The following is a 19,615-nucleotide window of genomic DNA, read 5'->3' on the forward strand; positions in this document are numbered from 1 at the left end:
CTACTAATTGTGACCCTTAGTGGACCAGTGCCGGCTCAAAATCAATACGCCACTCTGTGGACTGTCGAAAGTTTGGGAGTTGAAGTCCTGAAGAAGTGCCATCAAACTTTCTCTCTCTTTCTCTAAAGGTTGTTATTCTTTATTTAGTTTTTAAGTGATTTTTAGTATATATAAAGCAAAAACAAAACAAAAAGTGCACAAGATCATTTTACACAATGCACAATGCAGTCCAAGGGTTAAAAACGGCATGAATGAAATCGAGCAAACAATAAACAATGGACAATGTTACTGTGCTCTCTCGCCCTTTCATCCTCCATTTTTTAATTACCCTTAGGTTTACTTTTTCTGTGAATGGTTTTGTGGACAGTGTCATACCAAATGCTGCATGTAAGCAAATAAGATGATGAGTTTAATGCTAGAAAGCACAGAAAAGTCACTGACCGAAAAGTTTAGAGAACCCCATAATTTCACAGTGACACACATCTGTAAATGTGGTTTGTAAATTGCTCCTCTGTGATTTGTGTGTGTTTGATGTGTTCCTCCATGGGGATGTTTAAAAGGGTGGGTTAGTGAGTTTAATTCTCACCTTTATGCAGTTGTCTACACTGAAGCAATGCACAAACCCCTAGCCGCACACAATCCCACATGCACGCTGACAGAGCTCTCAGAGAGCCGCAGGAGGGCGAGTGAAGTCCTCGGAAGAGGATTACAGCCAAACTCTAATAGAGACACCTCAGACTTCAGCTTTTCATCTGCTCTCTCTCTCTCTCTCTCTTTTTCTTTATCTCTCTTTTACTCTGTCTCCCTCCTAATCCCTATTTTCATTGGCAGATTTAGACTGGGCTGGCCGTTGACATGGCTGCACAATTACTGGAGATTACTGACATTTTTGAGTCCCAGATTTGTTGCAAGGTGTGACTAGCGTGTGATAGGATTCCATTAAAACCCTCTTTCACCCAAAACTATCAGACATTACACACATGAATACCCAGGTTATGACAGCATATCCTCGCATGGTCTTGTTCAGGTCTGTAGTTGTTTGATTGTCATAGAAAGAGCATTGTATTTTTTAAATATAATATACTTTAATATGCATTCAAAGTTGAGTGAGGGGGCGAAAAGTAAGAAAGTAAGAAAGAGATACAGACAGACAGTAAAAACATAGTAGCTAATGTTGATTTATTGACTCAACTGATAATCATAATATTTCAATGGAGTCCAAATCAAATTCTTCAGTAATCCCATAGATAAACACTGACTCTTCTGAGAGAGTTTTACACACCACACGGCAGCACACTCCTGCGTATCCGTCATGTCACACAATCCCAGCTGCCTATATCCTAAAGTTTAATCTGCAAAGAATTGTATACAATAAAGTTTGGGATCATTAAGATTTTTTTTTATTGAGGAAGGATGCAGATCTTTTTTTTTTTTTTTTTACAAGACTTTTATATTGTTACAAAAACATTCTGTTTCAAAAAAATCTTAAAAAAATCCTAAAAACAAAAATGTTAGGTAGCACAGCTGTTCTCAACATTGATAATAAGGAGAAATGTCTTTTGAGCTGCAAATCAGCATATTAGAAGGATTTCTAAATGATCACGTGACACTAAAGACTGGAAATTCAACTTTCCACCACAGACATAAATTACATTTGAAAATAGAAAACATTCATTTTAAATTGTAATAATATTTCACGATATCACTGTTTGTACTTTCAATCAACTTAATTAATGCAGCATTAAAGTCTTTTTTCAAAAACATTAAAAAAAAAGTTTTTAAATGGTAATGTATATTGTGTTCAAATGACTTAAACTCATGATAATGTACAGTCATTATCGCAATTAAACAGGATAGTGATCAGGATAGTCTTGTATCACCCCAAAGAGGTCTATTTTGCGATTATTGACTAACTGTATATTACCCTGCTTGTTATGAAACTCAAAAATTGGTTGTCTGGTCAAAATGGTCAATTATATAGTATAGTGGTCCTACTAAAACATATGACCGCAGATTGCTGTGATTGACCAATCAGAATCAAGTATTTCAAAAAGATGCATGATGCATTATAATATAAGGCTATTTCTAAGAATATATCAAAAGTTTGTTAAGGCCTCTCCATCACTGTTACTGTAAGATAGTATGGCTCCAGAAACATGCTCTAAAAACACACCTACGATACACACTCCAGAAATACGCTCCACAAATAAACCCTTCTCTCCTAGAACAGCCAGCGCTGATACACTATCAGCCCACAGCGCAGTGCACACTCCTGCTCTGCCGGCCAGAGAAAACACTGAGTTACTCAACACACCAACCTGGCTTCTCTCTCTCTCTTTCTCTCTCTCTCTCTTTCTCTCTCTTTTCAGTATGTGCTGACCAAGAATTGAGCGTCTGCTCGTCAAGGGAAAGAAAAACAGCGCCGCGCTAGCCTCAGGAGAGTTTGTGGGTCCGTTGGAGAAGAATGCCACCGTTTAAAGTTAACACAAACATTTTGTGTGTCTAAACCAAGGCTGTTCTGAAATAACAGGAGTTCAAGTTTAAAGCAACCCAGAGTTCTCACATTTTCTCAACGTCTTTGAACGAAAATCTCTCAGCGGGGAACCAAACCATACAGCCCACAGTATATATGTGTGTGTATTTAAAGCACTTTACATTCCTTTTATTGTGACTAATGTAAACTCTCTATGCGTCAAGACACAGACACACACACACACACACACACAAGTCACAGAGTGTGAGGGGAGCATATGTTTTCTTTAGAGAGATAAGTGTGTTTGTGTTAGCTTAGTGAAAGAGGTGTTTCAGAGTAGCCCGACCAGAGAGAAAGAGAAAAAAACAGGGAGAGTAAGAACGCAAAAGAGAGTTTACAACAAATCCCAGTCTCGTCTTAACTAGCGCAGGACACGTAATATGAAATCACTCCATTTCATGCTCTCGTGGCAGTTGTGTGTGGTCGTCGCACTTTATTTTTCAATTTACAGTATACGCAGAGAGCCTGCTGGAGACATTTGCACGTCAGCATGGCATTTCAATAGAGTGCTTTGAAAAATATGTCCCCTATCAAAATATAAAAAAAACAGGCACAATGTTAATTGAATATATGAGACCATTTTTATTCTTCACCTAGACCTATTATGATTGTTGAATATGATCTTGCATTTCAGGTTGGGAAGAGGCAGCGTTTCTGACAGGAGTGTGTTTGTGGCAGCGCCACATTGACAGCATGTGTGTAAAGGTGGAGGATGTCTGAGTCTGGTCTCCGTGGTGAGGACACCCGTCCCAGCGTCGTTCCGCCCGGGATGGTCCCGCTCTGTCTCCTCCTGTACCTCGTGTCCCTCATCTTCCCCTCGGTGGACGGCGCCCACCTGCTGTCTCCAGACCCCACAGGTCAGACATTACACCTCACCTTCTCTGTCTTACTGTCTGCAGGGTTCCCAGAAAATCACAAAAACCTGGAAAAATTTACATTGTGTTTTTCATGCCCGGAAAAGTTACACTGTTGTTTGGAAGTTTTGGGGGCTGTAAGATTTTTTTGAAGTTTCTTGTGCTCACCAAGGCTGCATTTATTTGATCAAAAATACAGTAAAAAGAGAAATATTGTTAAATATTTATGCAATTTAGAAGAACTGTTTTCTGTTTTTAAATTGTAATTTGTTCCTCGGATGCAAAGCTGAATTTTCAGTCTGAACAGACTTCAGTGTCACATTATCCTTCAGAAATCATTCTAATATGCTGATTTACAAGAAACAATGTATAAAGCCAGCCTGATCTCACGGCAAATCGTACGAATTCTACGAGGTGGCTAATTCGTACGAATTCATACGACCTCACTCGTTCGAATTAGTGCGATTTTTGCTAAATCGTACATATTTTACGAATTGCCCAATTTTGACAAAAAACATTCAAAGTTATCTCAAATGACTGGATAGGTCATGGACATTTCTATAGTGAATATACATTTCTACAGTTATGATTTTACAGTATATTTTGTCTTCAAAACATTCAGTAGGTCTTGTATAATAAAACTTGCTTGCAAGCCATGTGATGTTTGAGTGGTAAATTACTGTGTTGTTTCTCTTCTATGAATCAGTCAAACCGTGTTCACACTGGTCTGAATGATTCATTTTAGTTAATCTGCACCTCCTTTTGAAACACGAAACCTTCTTTAAATACTTAAAATAGCGTAAAAAAACTGCTTCGAAAACGGAGTACTGTTTGTTACTATTATTTATCACATGAAAATGAAAGGGTTGTCAGTGATTCTGTGTTTTTAAGGAGCTCGAGTTACAGCCTCTTCGATTGGTCAGTGTGACGGGCTGAGTTTGTACAGTGGCACAAAGTGGGTATTGTTGCAATGAACACTTGTGTAGCTGATATTATGTAAACACACTTTGTCCTTGCCATTGATTTATTATCCCACAGTTGACGGATGAGGCCCTGCAGAGTGGATTACATGACAGTTAAGTGTGTGTGTGTGTGTGTGTGTGTGTGTGTGTGTGTGTGTGTGTGTGTGTGTGTGTGTGTGTGTGTGTGTGTGTGTGTGTGTGTGTGTGTGTGTGTGTGTGGACTGATTAAAAGCTTATCGCTCTAGGCAGATATTGTCTGAATTTTCTGCATATGTGGGCAGGTATGAGAGCCCAGGGTGCTGAGAGATGTGTTGATCATTATCAGTTGTTTGTTAAAGACAGGTTTCTTGGCTGAGTTCTCTGTTGTGTTTAGATTCTAGATGGCTCTAGCTCTACTAAACATGTTACAGTCACTTAGAAAATAGAAAGGAGCTTGATGCTTTCTTGGCCCATTTCTCTGCTTTTGGGAGAGATCGTCTGATTGGTGATGGATCTGATTTCTCATACTGATAACAGGCAAATATTAGGAGACAGCAAGAGAATTACAGTTAATGTTCACACATGGTCTAAAGGAGAGAATGCAGAAAGTCTTCAGTGAAACCACAGAATAAACAAAGAGGGATTGTTATGAGACAAGAACCTGCAAACACTTCACCACCCAGCTCCTTTTCACTCTTAATCCTAACCACCAAATCCCCTGTTTCTCTCTCTCTCTCTCTCTCTCTTTCTATTCCACTATTTACCCAGTCTTTTTAGGTCTGTTAATTCAGTGACGGTGAGTTTAAATTGATCATTACAGACAGACAGATTAAATCAATAAGACACAAGTGTGTTCTTAGGCACAGCATAGTAAAGTGGCAATTTTGCAATTTCTTCTGATTATTTATGGACATTTATAGACCCTTTGCACATTTGTGTGAATGTTTTCTGTTCTTTGTTATTAGTTGGGGTTTGTTCACCTCATTAATGATCTTTGAAACTCACTGCAGGTCAGCAGATGAGTTAATATTGAGAAGAGAAACACGTCCTCAGAATGCAGTCGATAACCACCTGTTCACACACACACACACATGGAGTGTCTTCCTTATACCAGTACCTGCGCAGTAACGCACACACCTCTACACACAGAGAGGCAGAGGCATGTGAAGCACGTACACACTTGCTGGCCTGTCAACCTGTAGGATGGGTGTCTTCAGTGTAATTATAAGTTCCCCTGAAGGACATTACTTAGATACTTACTTAAAAGTCATAAGTGGTCAAACAAACAGGTGTGTGTGTGTGTGTGTTGTTCCTCTTTGGACCAGTTCTTGTCAGACGACTCCTTTTATTCTTTTTTTGAGTCTTATAAACATTTCTGTGGTTCTTTTACATTAAAGTGCTGTTCTTTTGAACTTTGTATTTATCACAGAATCCTGAAAAAAATCCATCACAGTTTCAGTTTCCTAAAAACTATTAAGTAGCACAACATTGATGACATTTTGTTCTTGAGCAGCAAATCGGCTTATGAGAATGATTTCTGCAGGATCATGCAACACTGAAGACTGAAGAATGCCATCACAGGATTGAATTACATTTTAAAATATATTAAAATAAAAAAACAGTTATTTTATATTTTAATACTATTTCACTATATGGCTGTTCAGATAAAAACAGCCTAGGTCAGCATAAGATACTTTTTTTTCAAAAACATTCACAAATCGTACCAACCCCAAACTTTTGAATGGTTTTCCTGTAAGGGTTAGAGTTAGCCTATATTAATTGTAATTAGGTTTACATAAAAACAATAGAGGTCTATGGTATGCCGTCACTTAGCCAAGTCAACGTGTGTTTTTGTGTGTGTGTGTGTGTGTGTGTGTGTGTGTGTGTGTGTGTGTGTGTGTGTGTGTGTGTGCTGCTGATTTGCCTCACCTCTTCTATACCACTTTTGGCAGTCATGAACAGATGGCAGAAGTTATGTGCTGTAAGATGTCCAACAAACACACACAGAGACATGTACACTTCTCCTTTACCACCCATGGAATGAACCTCTGCCTTGGCAATATTCCTGGTCCAACACATACAGTACCACACACACAGACACACACAACAAACCAGTGCTTGATGTGTCACAAAAACAGCAGTCCATCTATCAATCACCCCTGGATTATGGTTTGATTTAAGCTTTTGGCTGGTATATTAGTATGTTATAGTCAGGAACACAGAGTCCTGTGTGACGGCTGCTTTCTCTCCTGGGATGCTTATGAATAGTTTATAAAGCATTAATAATGCATTAATGACAGTGTAACAAAAAGCATGAATAATGCATTTATGACAGTGTAACAAAGCTTATACCACACACTGATCAGTTTGTAACTGAAAGTGATCTAGTGCTGGCTTTGTTTAGCAGTGTGAGAGCATTATAAACTGTTATAATGTTACACAGGGACAGCGGGCCCTAAGAATTTTTTGCTTTTAGTTATAAGCAGTTTGTGATAGACTAAACAGTCTGTCATATGTTTAGGGGAATCTGTTTTTGTTTATAACTTTGAGTTATAAATGGTATTGCATATTCATGTTAATACACTCAGACTGTGTGTATGTGTGTGTGTGATTTAGGATCTTTCTGAGCAGCTGTTGCCAGTTGCTTCTGGGTATCATTGGCTGGAAGGAAGCAAGGCAGAGGATTAGTACTTTTCCTGCCCAGTAATACCCCATCTCTCTCTCTCTCTCTCTTTCTCGGTTCTCTCTGAAAATGCTATATTTCTATTCATACCAAAAGACAGAGGGGGTAAAGGGGGAAGGGCAGAGGCCATGGAGAGGTGACTTGTTTGTGTGTGTATTTGCTTGATCGCTTGTGTTTTCCTTAAGGGCAATTTGAGGTCACAGAGTTGAAAGAGTAACATCTCACTCAGCTCATTTCTTATTCTGTCATCATCACAATGACATTTTTTAACTTCGTTCAGAGAGTTAAGACAACTTATTGGGCTTTACAGCACACATTTGACATAGAACAATTTAGTAGTGATCGACCAATATATATTGGCCAGGATGAGGAATCAGACAATGTTTGGCAATTTTGAGGTTATACTGTATGTGTATATATCAGTATTATATTAGCCCTTGAAATGTATATGGGTGGATATTGTTAACTGCTCTATTGTCCTCTCTTGGTCTAAATTACACAACAAATAAATATTGGGTTACACTTTTTTTATGCTGTCCTTGTTATGCTGTAATTATACAATTAAGTACTGAGTAACATTAATTAACAACGTGTTTACTATAGGGTTACAGTTATAGGGTTTAGTTGAGGGTTTGTTGCTTGTATTTACACATAGTTAAAGTTATTGCTGTAGTAAGTAAGCACATGTAATGTGTAACAAGGACAGTGTAAAATAAATTGTTACTAAATACTACAGGTACATTCAAAGGATGTCACCAAATATTTAAAATATAACATATTTGACTACTAATGTGAATATTGGGAGTTTGTCCTAATAAATGTAACATTTAGGGTTAGGGTCGAGAACAAGCCTTAATTTCCACTTCTAATTAAACAGTTTCTATTGTTCAAAAGATCATACAACAAATTTTGATGACCCTACTTGTAAGAAAACTACTTAAGAAATGATTTGGAAAAAATAAGTTTGTGAAATATCCAAAGATTTGCTGATGCTACTTTAGATGAAGAGCATGTGTTCAAGCTACTGCAGTGTGTTTTGAGTGTGTGTTCTGTACAGTGTGCAGGGTTTGAAACTAGGCCAGTTCGTCTATGGAATGACAATTAAGATGGTCCAATCATTGATTACAACCTGTGTGTTTGTTTCAGTGTGTGTGTGTGTGTGTGTGTGTGTGTGTGTGTGTGTGTGTGTGTGTGTGTGTGTGTGTGTGTGTGTGTGTGTGTGTGTGTGTGTGTGTGTGTGTGTGTGTGTGTGTGTGTGTGTGTGTGTGTGTGTGACTCTTTGAGGGTGTAGACATGTACGTGTTGAAAAGGATTTCTTTTTCTTTTTAGCACAGAGATAAAGCAAGTTATGTGTATGTTTATTTAATATGTGCATGTGTGTGTTCTTAAAGGGTTTGGCTCAGACTCTGGATGGGGTCTGTATCTTCAGAACATCCAGCTTCCGTTACTAATTAGAGCACTGATGCGGGAGGGTTTGTGTGTGTGTGTGTGTGTGTGTGTAGACAAGGCTTTATTTTTGGATGCAGCAGCTTTCTTAAACTTTCCTCAGGGGCACTCCATCGCACACACACACGCCTCAACAGGACAGAATAAAAGAGGTAACAAGCTGCAAACTCTTCTCCGCCCACCTCTCTTTCTGTCGTAATCCTAATCGCCGATTGCTTCTTTCTTTCTTTTTTCTCTCCTGCCAGTCTCATTTAGAGGAGGATCTGGCTCAGAAACGTGAGGTTCCTACATCCGGCATCTATGTTTTAGACGTACGGTGGATGCAGACTTTAGCTCCAGAAAGATACTCCTTTAAAGTAACCAGATTGTATCATGCGAGAAGTGTGCATGAGACTGTGTGCGTGAATGTGTGTTGTGTTCAGTCTGAAGGTCAGATGACCGTAGGGGTTGTTGACTGAGTGTGTCACGCCAAACGACCGAAAGCAGCGGGAAACGGCAAAAGAGCATACTGGCACAGCTCAGATTGGTGTGTGTGTGTGTGTGTGTGTCTGTGAGTTGATAAAGGTGCAGACTAATTACCTGCTATAAATCAGCTGCATGTATTGATTACACTGTGTCACAATAGATCACGTACCTGTGCTTTCAGCCATGACTGTGACTATTTGTGTGTGTGTGTGTGTGTGTGTGTCCAAGCACCCTCTCTATCCTCCCCCTCATTCTCTTGTTTTAACCTGTCGCTTTGTTGCAACACCCAAAACAAGTGGAACCAGAGACTGTTAATCGTACATACATTTATCACATGTTGTCAACTGTGTGTGTGTTTGTGTGTGTGTGTATGTGGTCCTGTTATTCCCTACGTTATGGGGACCAAATGTCCACTCAAGTATAGTAATACCCGTACATTTGAACCTTGTGGGGACATTTTTTGGTCCCCATGAGGAAACAAGCTTATAAAAAATCTGAAATAGGTGTGTGTGTGTGTGTGTGTGTGTGTGAGAGAGAGAGAGAGAAAGAGAGAGTAAATGCATAGCGACAGCATAGCGTCTCACTATAAGTCTAAAAAAAAATCAAAAAAAAAAATCAAGAGGCCTCATTAACCACCTCTCAAAACACGGATGTGTTTGTAAATCTATATTTGTATTTAAAAAAAATCGAAAAATGCTTTTTTTTAGGGTTTTTCCTTTATAACAAAAATATTACGCTGCACAACTGTTTTGAACATTAATAATAATAAGAAATGTTTCTTAAACACCAAATCATATTAGAATTATTTCTGAAGGATCATGTGACACTGAAGACTTGGAGTAATGACGCTGAAAATCAGCTTTGCCATCACAGAAATAAATTACATTTTATATATTAAAATAGAATACTGTTTTTATTGTATTTTTGATCAAATAAATGCTACTTTAGTGAGCGTAAGAGACTTACTTTTTTTTTTTTTTTATCTTACTAATCCCAAACTTTTGACCTCAAAACTACTGCTAAAAAATGCCTTGTTGACCTGTTTCATGTATCATAAAAGCAGTCAGATATATTCCAGTAACTGCTGTGTTGCCCATGGCAGCAGTTTTAAATTACATCTCACATATTACCCCGCACAACTCTGGCAAAACACAAAAAAAACCTTTCATCTTTTCCGCTTGATCAAAGGAAAAACTGTCCTCAATACATGCAAGTGTGTGTGTGTGTGTGTGTGTGTGCTGAATATAAATGGGTGCTTGAATGATTATGAAAATACATGAAGCTGATTATAGAGAGAAAGTATGATTACAGGCTTTGGAGGAAGGTAGCGTTGTGGTCACGAAGGCCAGGACATTTGTGTGTTTTATGCCAACGGATCACATCCAGGATGTTTGACCACTGCTGGATTCTAGCGAACTAGTCTTGCCTTGAGCCAATCAGTGTTGTCAAGATGTCATATCCTGTGGCTCCAGAGTGATTAGTCACATGACATTTCCGACTCAAAAACAGCAACTTTCCAATCACATACTTCGGGATCGTACTTTACCCGAGTAACCCCAATAATGGAAATGCTAACAGATACGTACTTTGCATTATGCATTTCGGAGCACGGTGACTTAGGAGGCTTGCATAGTCTTACAGAGTAAACCAAGGTTGTAAGCCTTCATAAAAGCCTAAATCTCACCGGATCTGTTGCCCTCAAGAGGTTTCTATATCAGCCTTGTAAAACCTCACACTAGCTCTATTCTCCACTCTCCTCCTGGGAAATATAGGAACACACAGTAGCCATTTATGATATTTATTTATAACCCCTTCCCCCACGCACATTAGTGTCTTTCACTGGGCCCAGCATATGTTACACAAGCACACACACTCCCTCTCTTCCACAGGATATAGAATAGACACACACACACAGCAGCGTTTTATTCTCTGAAGGTGCCGCCATCTGATCAGCACTGTGGTACCTTCGGATTCGAGTGGTATGGGGGGGAAGAGGTAGAGAAATGAGTGAAAGACAAGATGAAAGGTAGAAAAAGGGGACGGAGAAGCAGATGTGACAGCGTTCAATAGTGAAACACACAAGAACTGATATGTGAAGTGATCAAAGAGATATTAACACTTCACGTGGCCTTCAGACAGTCTCAGACAGAGTGGTGTTTTTGGACTTTGCGCTTAACAGCATGTGTGTATGCGTTCACATGTAGCGGGGCGATCTATAATTCATATGCCCAATTCTGTATTCTACTCAAGCTTAGTCTTGTCTGCAAGCCGTCTGCCAACACACTCCTGACCTCATACACACACACTCAAGCGCAACATCTATCAAATATATCAATCCTTTGTAAGTCTGTCACCGCTCTTCCCAGAGATGAATGTCACTTTGAGAAGAGAGAATAAGAGAGTGATAGAGATGCTACAGAAATAAAACCAGGTTTTATGGAGGAAAATGAAGGAAACTGTGTTAGGTGGAATTATTATTCCAGCATGCTGCATTTCTGCGCCTCAGCGGGGTCTCCATGGCGTTCACCGGGGTGGTTAATAAACATATTTGTTTGTTTATTATTCCTGCTGTGCATTTGTGTGATTTTTAGACCAGTCTTGGTGCAAAAATGTAGTGATTTTGTTATTTAAAATGAATTGTAGATCTGCCTGTCAAACTCTACTACACTCTTAAAAATAAAGGTACTTTATTGCCATTGATGGTTCCACTAAGCACCTTTAACATCCATGAAAACTTTCCATTGGACAAAAGTTGCTTTATAATGGAAAAAGTTTCTTCAGATAATTAAAATATTTTTCACATGAAGAAAAAATGGTTCTAAAAAGAACCAAAATTGGTGCTTCTATAGCATCGCTTTGAAACCCCCCTTTTGGAACCTTTTATATCCAAAAATGTAGATATAAATAACAACAGTAACTGTTAATTAAGGGTTAGAGTACAACGTAGGTTCGATTCCCTGGGAATTTATGTTGAACATACTATCATATCTAACAAATCTCAGGGGTATGTATGACTTGTCATCAAACGCCTGTACAATTAAATTAGCTACTTAAATGTTAGCTAGATATAAACGTCAACTTTCCCTAACACCCTTACAATAGTCGAGAGAAAAAAAAAAAATTGTGTTCTGAATTGCTGTCGGTAAGAATACAGTGACGCCAGTGAGTTTACATAGACTTACAATGTAGATCGAACCAATTAAATACATACCTTTAAGTCACTTCAGATAAAATCTCCACATTTCTGTCATGACAACTCTCATATCCATTACAATAGTTGGCATGCACAATATAGCATACATGAATTACCCATAGCAGATCTATACAGGTGGAGCTGGGGAAGGTGGAGTGTTTCTGAAAGCGCACTGCAAATGCTACAGCAAATGCTGACCAAGTATTTTAAGGTTGAGCAGGCAAGCTCATTGTCTGCTGATACAGCAGGAACCAATCAGCTGCGCCCTATAAAGAATGATGTGTTTGCAAGCGGATTGAGTTAAGGACAGCCTGTGACATAACTTTGTATATTTTGTTTTCGGCAATTTCGTTAACTGCAGATTGAATTTACTTCATTAACATGTCTCTCTCTTTTTTCTCTCTGTTAGACTGGGTGTCTAGTGAGACGGAAGTGTTTCTGGATGACCAAGTAGCAGGAGTCGGGGACACCGTGGATCTGTCCTGCACACCGCATGACTTCCTGCTTCCCATCGTGTGGCAGAAAGATGGCAGCGCCGTGTCTCCTAGCAACCGTATGCGGGTGGGGCAAAAAGTGCTTCACATCATCAACGTCTCCTATGAAGACTCGGGGGTGTACTCCTGTAGACATGCCCACAGCAGCATGCTGCTAAGCAACTACACCGTCAGAGTCACCGGTCAGTCTCTCCTTCTCTCTCCTAATAATACTTAAGTAGCAGTCTTGTTGTTCCTTCCCTGCAGTAGACTTTGGTGCACAAGCTCAGGCACGCAAAACATTAATTGGAAACTCACCAGTCAGACTTGTTCTCAACAGGCAAATAGGTCTTGAGACATACTCCCAGCACACACCTACAGGCTGACTTGACGTTTATCAAACAAGCACAATAACACTCACTCAAAGGCTGGGTATTGCTTAATATTCCAAAGTAACTGGGCTGTTTTAAACCGTGTATGGTTTTACCAGAATAAAAAATGGGTGTTATAAAATAGGGCCTCTTTGGGGAAGTAGGGAAGAAAATAGCATATTTTGGTCACTACAAATTAAAATCAGTGTGAACATTTTTAGAATAGACACTAGAGTTGTTGTTTGTCTGTGCATCACACATGGCCCACTGAACTGGCCTGTTAGGTGTTATTATCTTTTACAATTCAAACCCTGAAGAATGGAATCTGAACACTGCTTACTGCGCAGTATACTGTATAATGTCTGTAATTATATAAAAATAGTATGTGGCACAGTTTACATTATGCAGTGCTACACGTTTCAGTGCTGGCATGCTACATTACTGACACATGATCTTAATTCAGCAAGTTAGTATAGCCCTAGTGTTAGTTTATATTATTTATTATTTATATTTTATTAATAATTCATATATAATTATGAATTTGTGTTATTTAATCTTTTTTAATAAGAACATTTGTTTATTATAATTAAATTAACAATTGAAAAAAAATTGTTTTAAATATGTAAAAATTATTTTGCGTTTGGCTGTCCAATCAAATAATGAGTTAAGAAAAACATGTTTAAAATTGCTCTTGATGCTGTTGCTGTTGAATTTGCACAGTTTACATACTAAATACTGCAGGTTCATACTGTAACAAAAAAGATATCATTAAACTCTTAAGACAAACAGACATTACATGCTTGAATGCAGATTCTTTTTTTGTGGGGCGTGTGTGTGTGTGTTTGTAATGTGTGTGTTTTTAAATGGTAGTGTGGAGTGATCTTTGGTTCTGTAAACTCGAGGACACAAGCTGAGCTGCTCATTGACAACTAATAGAATGTAATTATCTGGAATCTCTTTATCATTTAAAGCAAATGGAAAAAGTAAGAGCACAGGGAGAGTTTTTTTTTTTTTTTTACCAACATGTGTTTGGCGTTAGGCCAGGGCAAACCGGTTCTCCTTCTCGCAGCGTCTGGAGGAAGACAGAGAAAAAAAAAAGTGAAACGGGCACACAACCTGCACCAATTATTGCATGCCGATAAAATGTCCACAAGACAGCAATATCCTGTTCTGCACACTTTAACACTAGACACAGCTACCAGATACACTGACAGACAGCAACATGCAACACACAACATATCTTTACATCGATAGTTCATATAAAATTACTCACCCTCATGTCGTTCCAAACCCGTAAGACATTCGTTCATCATCGGAACACAAATGAAACTTTATGCCCCTCCATTGACAGCCTACGCAACTACCACTTTCAAGACCCAGAAAAATAATTAAGACATCGTGAAAGTAATCCATGTGACTCCAGTTTAACCTCAGTTTAATGAAGTGATGCGAGTGCTTTGTTTGCACTAAAAAAACATTATTTACCACTTTATTTTTAAAATCTGCTCTCGCGTCAACACGATACTCATGCTTAGTGGTGCTCACGTGAACGTGCGTTGAAGATTAATATTTTGTAAATAAAGTGGTATGGATGAAGCATATGTCTTAAGATGCTTAACGCCAGGTTTGACATCGATGAAATGAAACATTGGTTTGCATGGGTTTTGTCAGTGACGTTGTGTCAATTTTTGACTTTGGGGTGTATTAATCCTTTAAAAACATGAAACACCACAGAACAACAACACAAACCATCATAACTCAAAAAAATATATGTAACATAAACTCCCAGTAGCCAATAAAGACTGTGAAGCCACAAAAATCTGAAACTAACACACACACAGAAAGCTTCAGTGTCCAAGTAACAGCATATCTTTAGTACTAAATAGGCCTAGTGTTGGATTTCACGCTCCACTGGTATTTTAGGAGTGTGTGGTGTACAGTTTTACCTGTGTAAATGTTCAGAGGAGGAGCTGAAGACAGAATAATCTCCTATTCAGGGTCATAGTGTTTTTTTTTTCTCCCTCTGAATAAGTTCATTTAGAAGCAGGATACGGGAGTGTGTATTTGTGTGTGTGTGTGTGTGTGTGTGTGTGTGTGTGTATTTCAGGACATGTGTGTAAAAATACAGCTGTTGTCAGAAATCTCACTGAATCTCGGCTAACATCTGCCATCCATTAACCGCTCTGTGTGTGTGAGTGTTTGTGTGTGTGTGTGTGTGTGTGTGTGTGTGTAGTAATTGATTTTGATTTGTTATCAGTTTATTTTCCTCATTTTGCAGATCATATGAATAGGTTCATTGTTCATACAGAAAGGCCACTGTGCTGTGTAGTAACAAGATCACTCTCTCCATCTCCCTGTCTCTCTTAGATTCGCTGTCCTCTGGTGATGATGAGGACTATGATGAAGATGAGGACGATGCAGGTAATGGAAATGGTGTGTTTTACCCTCTTATTTCTCATTTCATTCCTATTTTTTGATTGAGATTTCATGAGGTGTCTCTGTTTTGCAATAAATGCATGTGATTGGTGTCTTTCTTAGCTGGGGATAGGTTGCATTTCATTTCATCAGCTACTTTTCCCCCACTTGATACGAAAATGCAAATTCTCACGAGAGATGGAGAGAGAAGAAAGGAAAAGAAGAGAAATAGTTTAAAGTCTAATAGCATCAACTGAAATGTGACTAAAAATCTCAGAAAAGGCCACAATATCTTCAACTATGTGTATAACAACTAAAGAAAGAAACTAGAGGAAGATTCTGTTTTAGTGTTCATTTCAGTGACCCAACTGATATATATATATATATATATATATATATATATATATATATACATATATTTTAACACATTCTGATAAATGTCTATACAGGCAAACAGGTCAATATACTGTAGCAAGAGAATGAGAATATCTGATTTTATTCATATTTCAAATCAGTCACGTCAAAAGTTGTTTGTTAACCATTTTTAAAAGGTAAATTTAAAAGTAGGATTTGGTGACTAATCAGACACGACAACAAACTTTACTCTTTCAAAGCTCAGCAGAATTAAGGAAGATCAGACATATGTTATGTTTTACATACATTTAGTATACATTTTGTCTCAGATGTTTGTTAAAAATCCCCTAGGAGAAATACAAATCGAGACAAATGATTTTTTTTTTAATAGAATAAGTGTATAGAGATAAATAAATAAATCAAATGCATAGCAAAGCCCAGATATTTTCAATTTGTTGAGAAACGTTTGAGTAAATATTGAAATCTCGCAGACTTTGATATCTTGGAAAAACTGAGCACATTGAAGATCTCTTCACTGTTGTTATTAACTAAAACTATTAAAAAATATTTGTTGGTAATTAAAATAAAGCTAAAATGAAATAAATAATAAATATTAGATGGAAAACAAAAATTAGAAATGTTGCCTCGGGAACTTACTGAAATAATTAAGTTTAATAAGCTGACGTATTAACGCTAAAAACTAATACAACTGACAAAAGCGCCTATTCAAATTACTCAAACCTAAACAAAAATTTTAATAAAAGCTGAAAATATAAAAATGAAAGCTTATTAAAAAACATAAATATTGAAATAGTATATAAATAATAGTAAAATAAAACAGGATCTCTGAAACTCTAGATGACACATACAAGATTGCTGTGAGTCTTTCTCTGAGGGAGAAATTTGAGATGCAGGAGACATTCTCCATTTGATCTTTATTTGATATCATTGCTTTGTAGGAGAAACAACTGAGATTTGAAAGAGATCTCATTTGTGATTTTTCAAAGAAAGAGAGAGGGAAGGGAAAGCTAACACATCTGTCTGTTGTGATGGGATAGGGGTTGGGGGAGGGTCTCAGGGTTGAGGGGAGGGCATGAAACGAGGGATTAAGCGAAAAACCAAAACCCCTTTAGAGTTTAATGACCAGTAATCCAGCTCTAATTAAGAAAGAGAGAGAGATGAGAGCACGCTGGAGCTGAGAGCTGTGAGGTCTGGGCTCTCTGGAACATTTGAGAAGAGTTGAGGTCGTGTGACATCTGATGACATCATTCTGTAATATCTTAATGATGCAGTGCTGGTTACTGCTCTCAGTTTGGCTGACTGAAGCAAGCTGTGCGTAATATCAGCTGTGTGGAGTTGAACTGCACTTTGATGGCTTTTTTTTTTTTGGCTGTAGAATAAAAGAAATGGAAAAAAAAGTTGGGTCACTGTAGATTCGCGGTTCCCACTTCAAAGCTCAAATTGTCTGTATTGAACTCTATAAAACAGCAAACCACACACACACATAGGGGCCAGGTCCACTGTTGGGTACAGACTTTTTCTGAGTTTTCCTGACAGTTCCACTGACCATTTGAGTATGCAGCGCAAACTGGGAGAGAGAGAGAGAGAGAGAGAGAGAGTGGGTGTGGGGGTGTGTGTGTGTTGTATGTAGGCATCAGTGTGTCAGTTATGCCAAAGGAAATGCCTGCCTGCCAATCACCCTTCACATTCACAATCTGATAGTGTGAGCAAATAATGCACAAGAGAATTATATTCAGTCTAGTAAATGGGTTTATTGTGTGTATGTGTGTGCGCGCGCTCACAGATGTGTGTTTGTGAGCTTGCATGTATGTCTGGAGCGAAATGTGGCGTCTGTGGGTTTAATCGCCAAGTTCGCGGGTTGATCGGATCTGGATTTAATTGTTTGAGGAGGGATGAAAGTATGTTTACTCAATCTCTTAAAGACACACACACTCACATTTACAAAGTACAAGACTTGTCTGAAAATGAAAATAATGACTATTATTATTTTAGCTAAAGAATGTTACTGTAAGTATTTATGCTCTGATATTTGGCATTAGCTACTAGGAAGCATAAACACAGACCCGACCACATGACAGTCAACATTATATACTAAATTTGTGGGAAGATTAAATGAAGGAAAATTGGTCCGTTATTATAATAGGCTGTTATTATTAGGAATCCACATTGTGCGATCATGGCTCTGTGAAGGATTCAACACTGGGAATCTTTTAGAGTTCTGTCCGCAAGAGCACACTCCTCACACTCACGTAAGAGTGTATGTAAGTGTGTTTGCTTTTCCAAACAAATTTTAATTCAGTCTGGGAATTAGGCAGCCAGTCTGACGCTGCCACAGAGCGCACAAGAAAAATCTTTCCATAAACATTCACCCGCACGAAGACTCCCGGAGAGGGAACACCCTACCCCCTGAAAAATAGCACTGCATGTCAACATACACTTATATAGAGCTCCATTTGCACCTATGGATTCATGTACTGTACATTGGAATGTTTTGGGAAACTTTCATTACATAAGTTATTGTTTATATTTTCAGCAGCATGTGATTTGATTCTCATATTTATATTTCTGTCCAACAGAAGCTCCATACTGGACCCATTCCGACCGGATGGAGAAGAAATTGTTGGCCGTTCCTGCCGCCAATACGGTGAAGTTCCGCTGTCCCGCCGCTGGCAACCCCACGCCCACCATCCATTGGCTGAAAAATGGCAAGGAATTCAAAGGAGAGCAGAGAATGGGCGGGATTAAAGTAAGGCAATAGGAATATCGATTAAGAACATGGCCGTGTGTATGTGCAAATATGTGATTGTGTGTTTAGTATTACAGATAATAAGAGTCAGCAATTAGCTCCAAACATCTGCTCCTTCAAGAGCTCTCTCTCTCTTTCTCTCTCTCTCTGGAGTTTATTTGCTTGTCGCCTCTAGAGGATCCGTCCACCTGTTGCTGTTCCTCTGTGAAAGAGCAGATGAACACAAAGTTCTGTGTGGTCTTGTTATTTATGTGTCGATACGTTTGTGTGCGGGTGTTGTTTGTGACGTGTATTGGAGGGCGTCCACTGATTCTTTCGATTATTTTTTATTTTTTATTACTACCAAACTTTCATCTCTCAGAGCTGTTGCTCCTTAGCACTCAATGACCACCCCCCCCCCCCACACACACACACACACACACACACACATACACACACACACAATTAAAGGGATAGTTCACCCCCAAAAAATAAAATTCTGTCAACATTTACTCACCCTTATGTTGTTTTAAACTTACATTTATTCTGTGGAACATAAAAGAAGATATTTTGAGAATTATTTCTTGTTGAGGGTTTTCTTTTTTCAGTCAATGGTGACCAAAACTGTTCAAAGTCATACAGGTCATTCAGGTTTGGAGCTACGTGAGTGTGGGTTAATGATGACAGAATGTACATTTTAGGGTGAACTATCCCTTTAAATATGACAGCATTTATTCATCGCAACTTTCCTTAAAGGGATAGTTCACTTTGAAATTAATTTTTGATATGTTTTAGCTTACCTCAAGGGCATCCAAGATGTAGGTGTCTTTGTTTCCGCAGTAGTTTCCATTTTGATATTTTTAGGTCAAACCGTTCTTGTCTGTCAGTCATATAATGCAGGTCGATGGTCACTGTCTCAAAACACAAGCACAGAGTCCAAATTAAAACAATTCCCCATCGTCCAAATTAAACAATTCCCCATCGTAAGTACACATTGATGGCCTAAGACACGAAACGAGCGGTTTGTGTGAGAAAACGAACAGTATACCCGCGGGCGGGTATAGATGTATACACTAGATGTCGCTTGGCTACGGTTTCGTTCCAATGAACTGCAGTAGCCAAGGCGACATCTATGTATATA

At 38.5% G+C, this 19,615-nt stretch overlaps 1 protein-coding gene across 3 annotated transcripts in view; it reads left to right on the forward strand.

Moving 5' to 3' along the window:
* Nucleotides 1-19,615, forward strand: part of fgfr3 (fibroblast growth factor receptor 3) — a 40,675-nt gene that overhangs the window by 2,362 nt on the left and 18,698 nt on the right. For 2 of the 3 annotated variants that reach the window (XM_084390784.1, XM_084390785.1), the window contains exons 2-5: nucleotides 3,168-3,390; nucleotides 12,525-12,791; nucleotides 15,327-15,392; nucleotides 18,326-18,495. In XM_084390784.1, the coding sequence (XP_084246910.1) occupies nucleotides 3,246-3,390; nucleotides 12,525-12,791; nucleotides 15,327-15,392; nucleotides 18,326-18,495 (648 nt within the window). In that variant the 5' untranslated portion in view covers nucleotides 3,168-3,245. The remainder of the gene's footprint in view (nucleotides 1-3,167; nucleotides 3,391-12,524; nucleotides 12,792-15,326; nucleotides 15,393-18,325; nucleotides 18,496-19,615) is intronic. The other variant, XM_084390786.1, reaches the window with a different exon arrangement.

Source organism: Rutilus rutilus (assembly GCF_951802725.1).
Source record: "Rutilus rutilus genome assembly, chromosome: 20".
NCBI classification, from domain to species: domain Eukaryota; kingdom Metazoa; phylum Chordata; class Actinopteri; order Cypriniformes; family Leuciscidae; genus Rutilus; species Rutilus rutilus.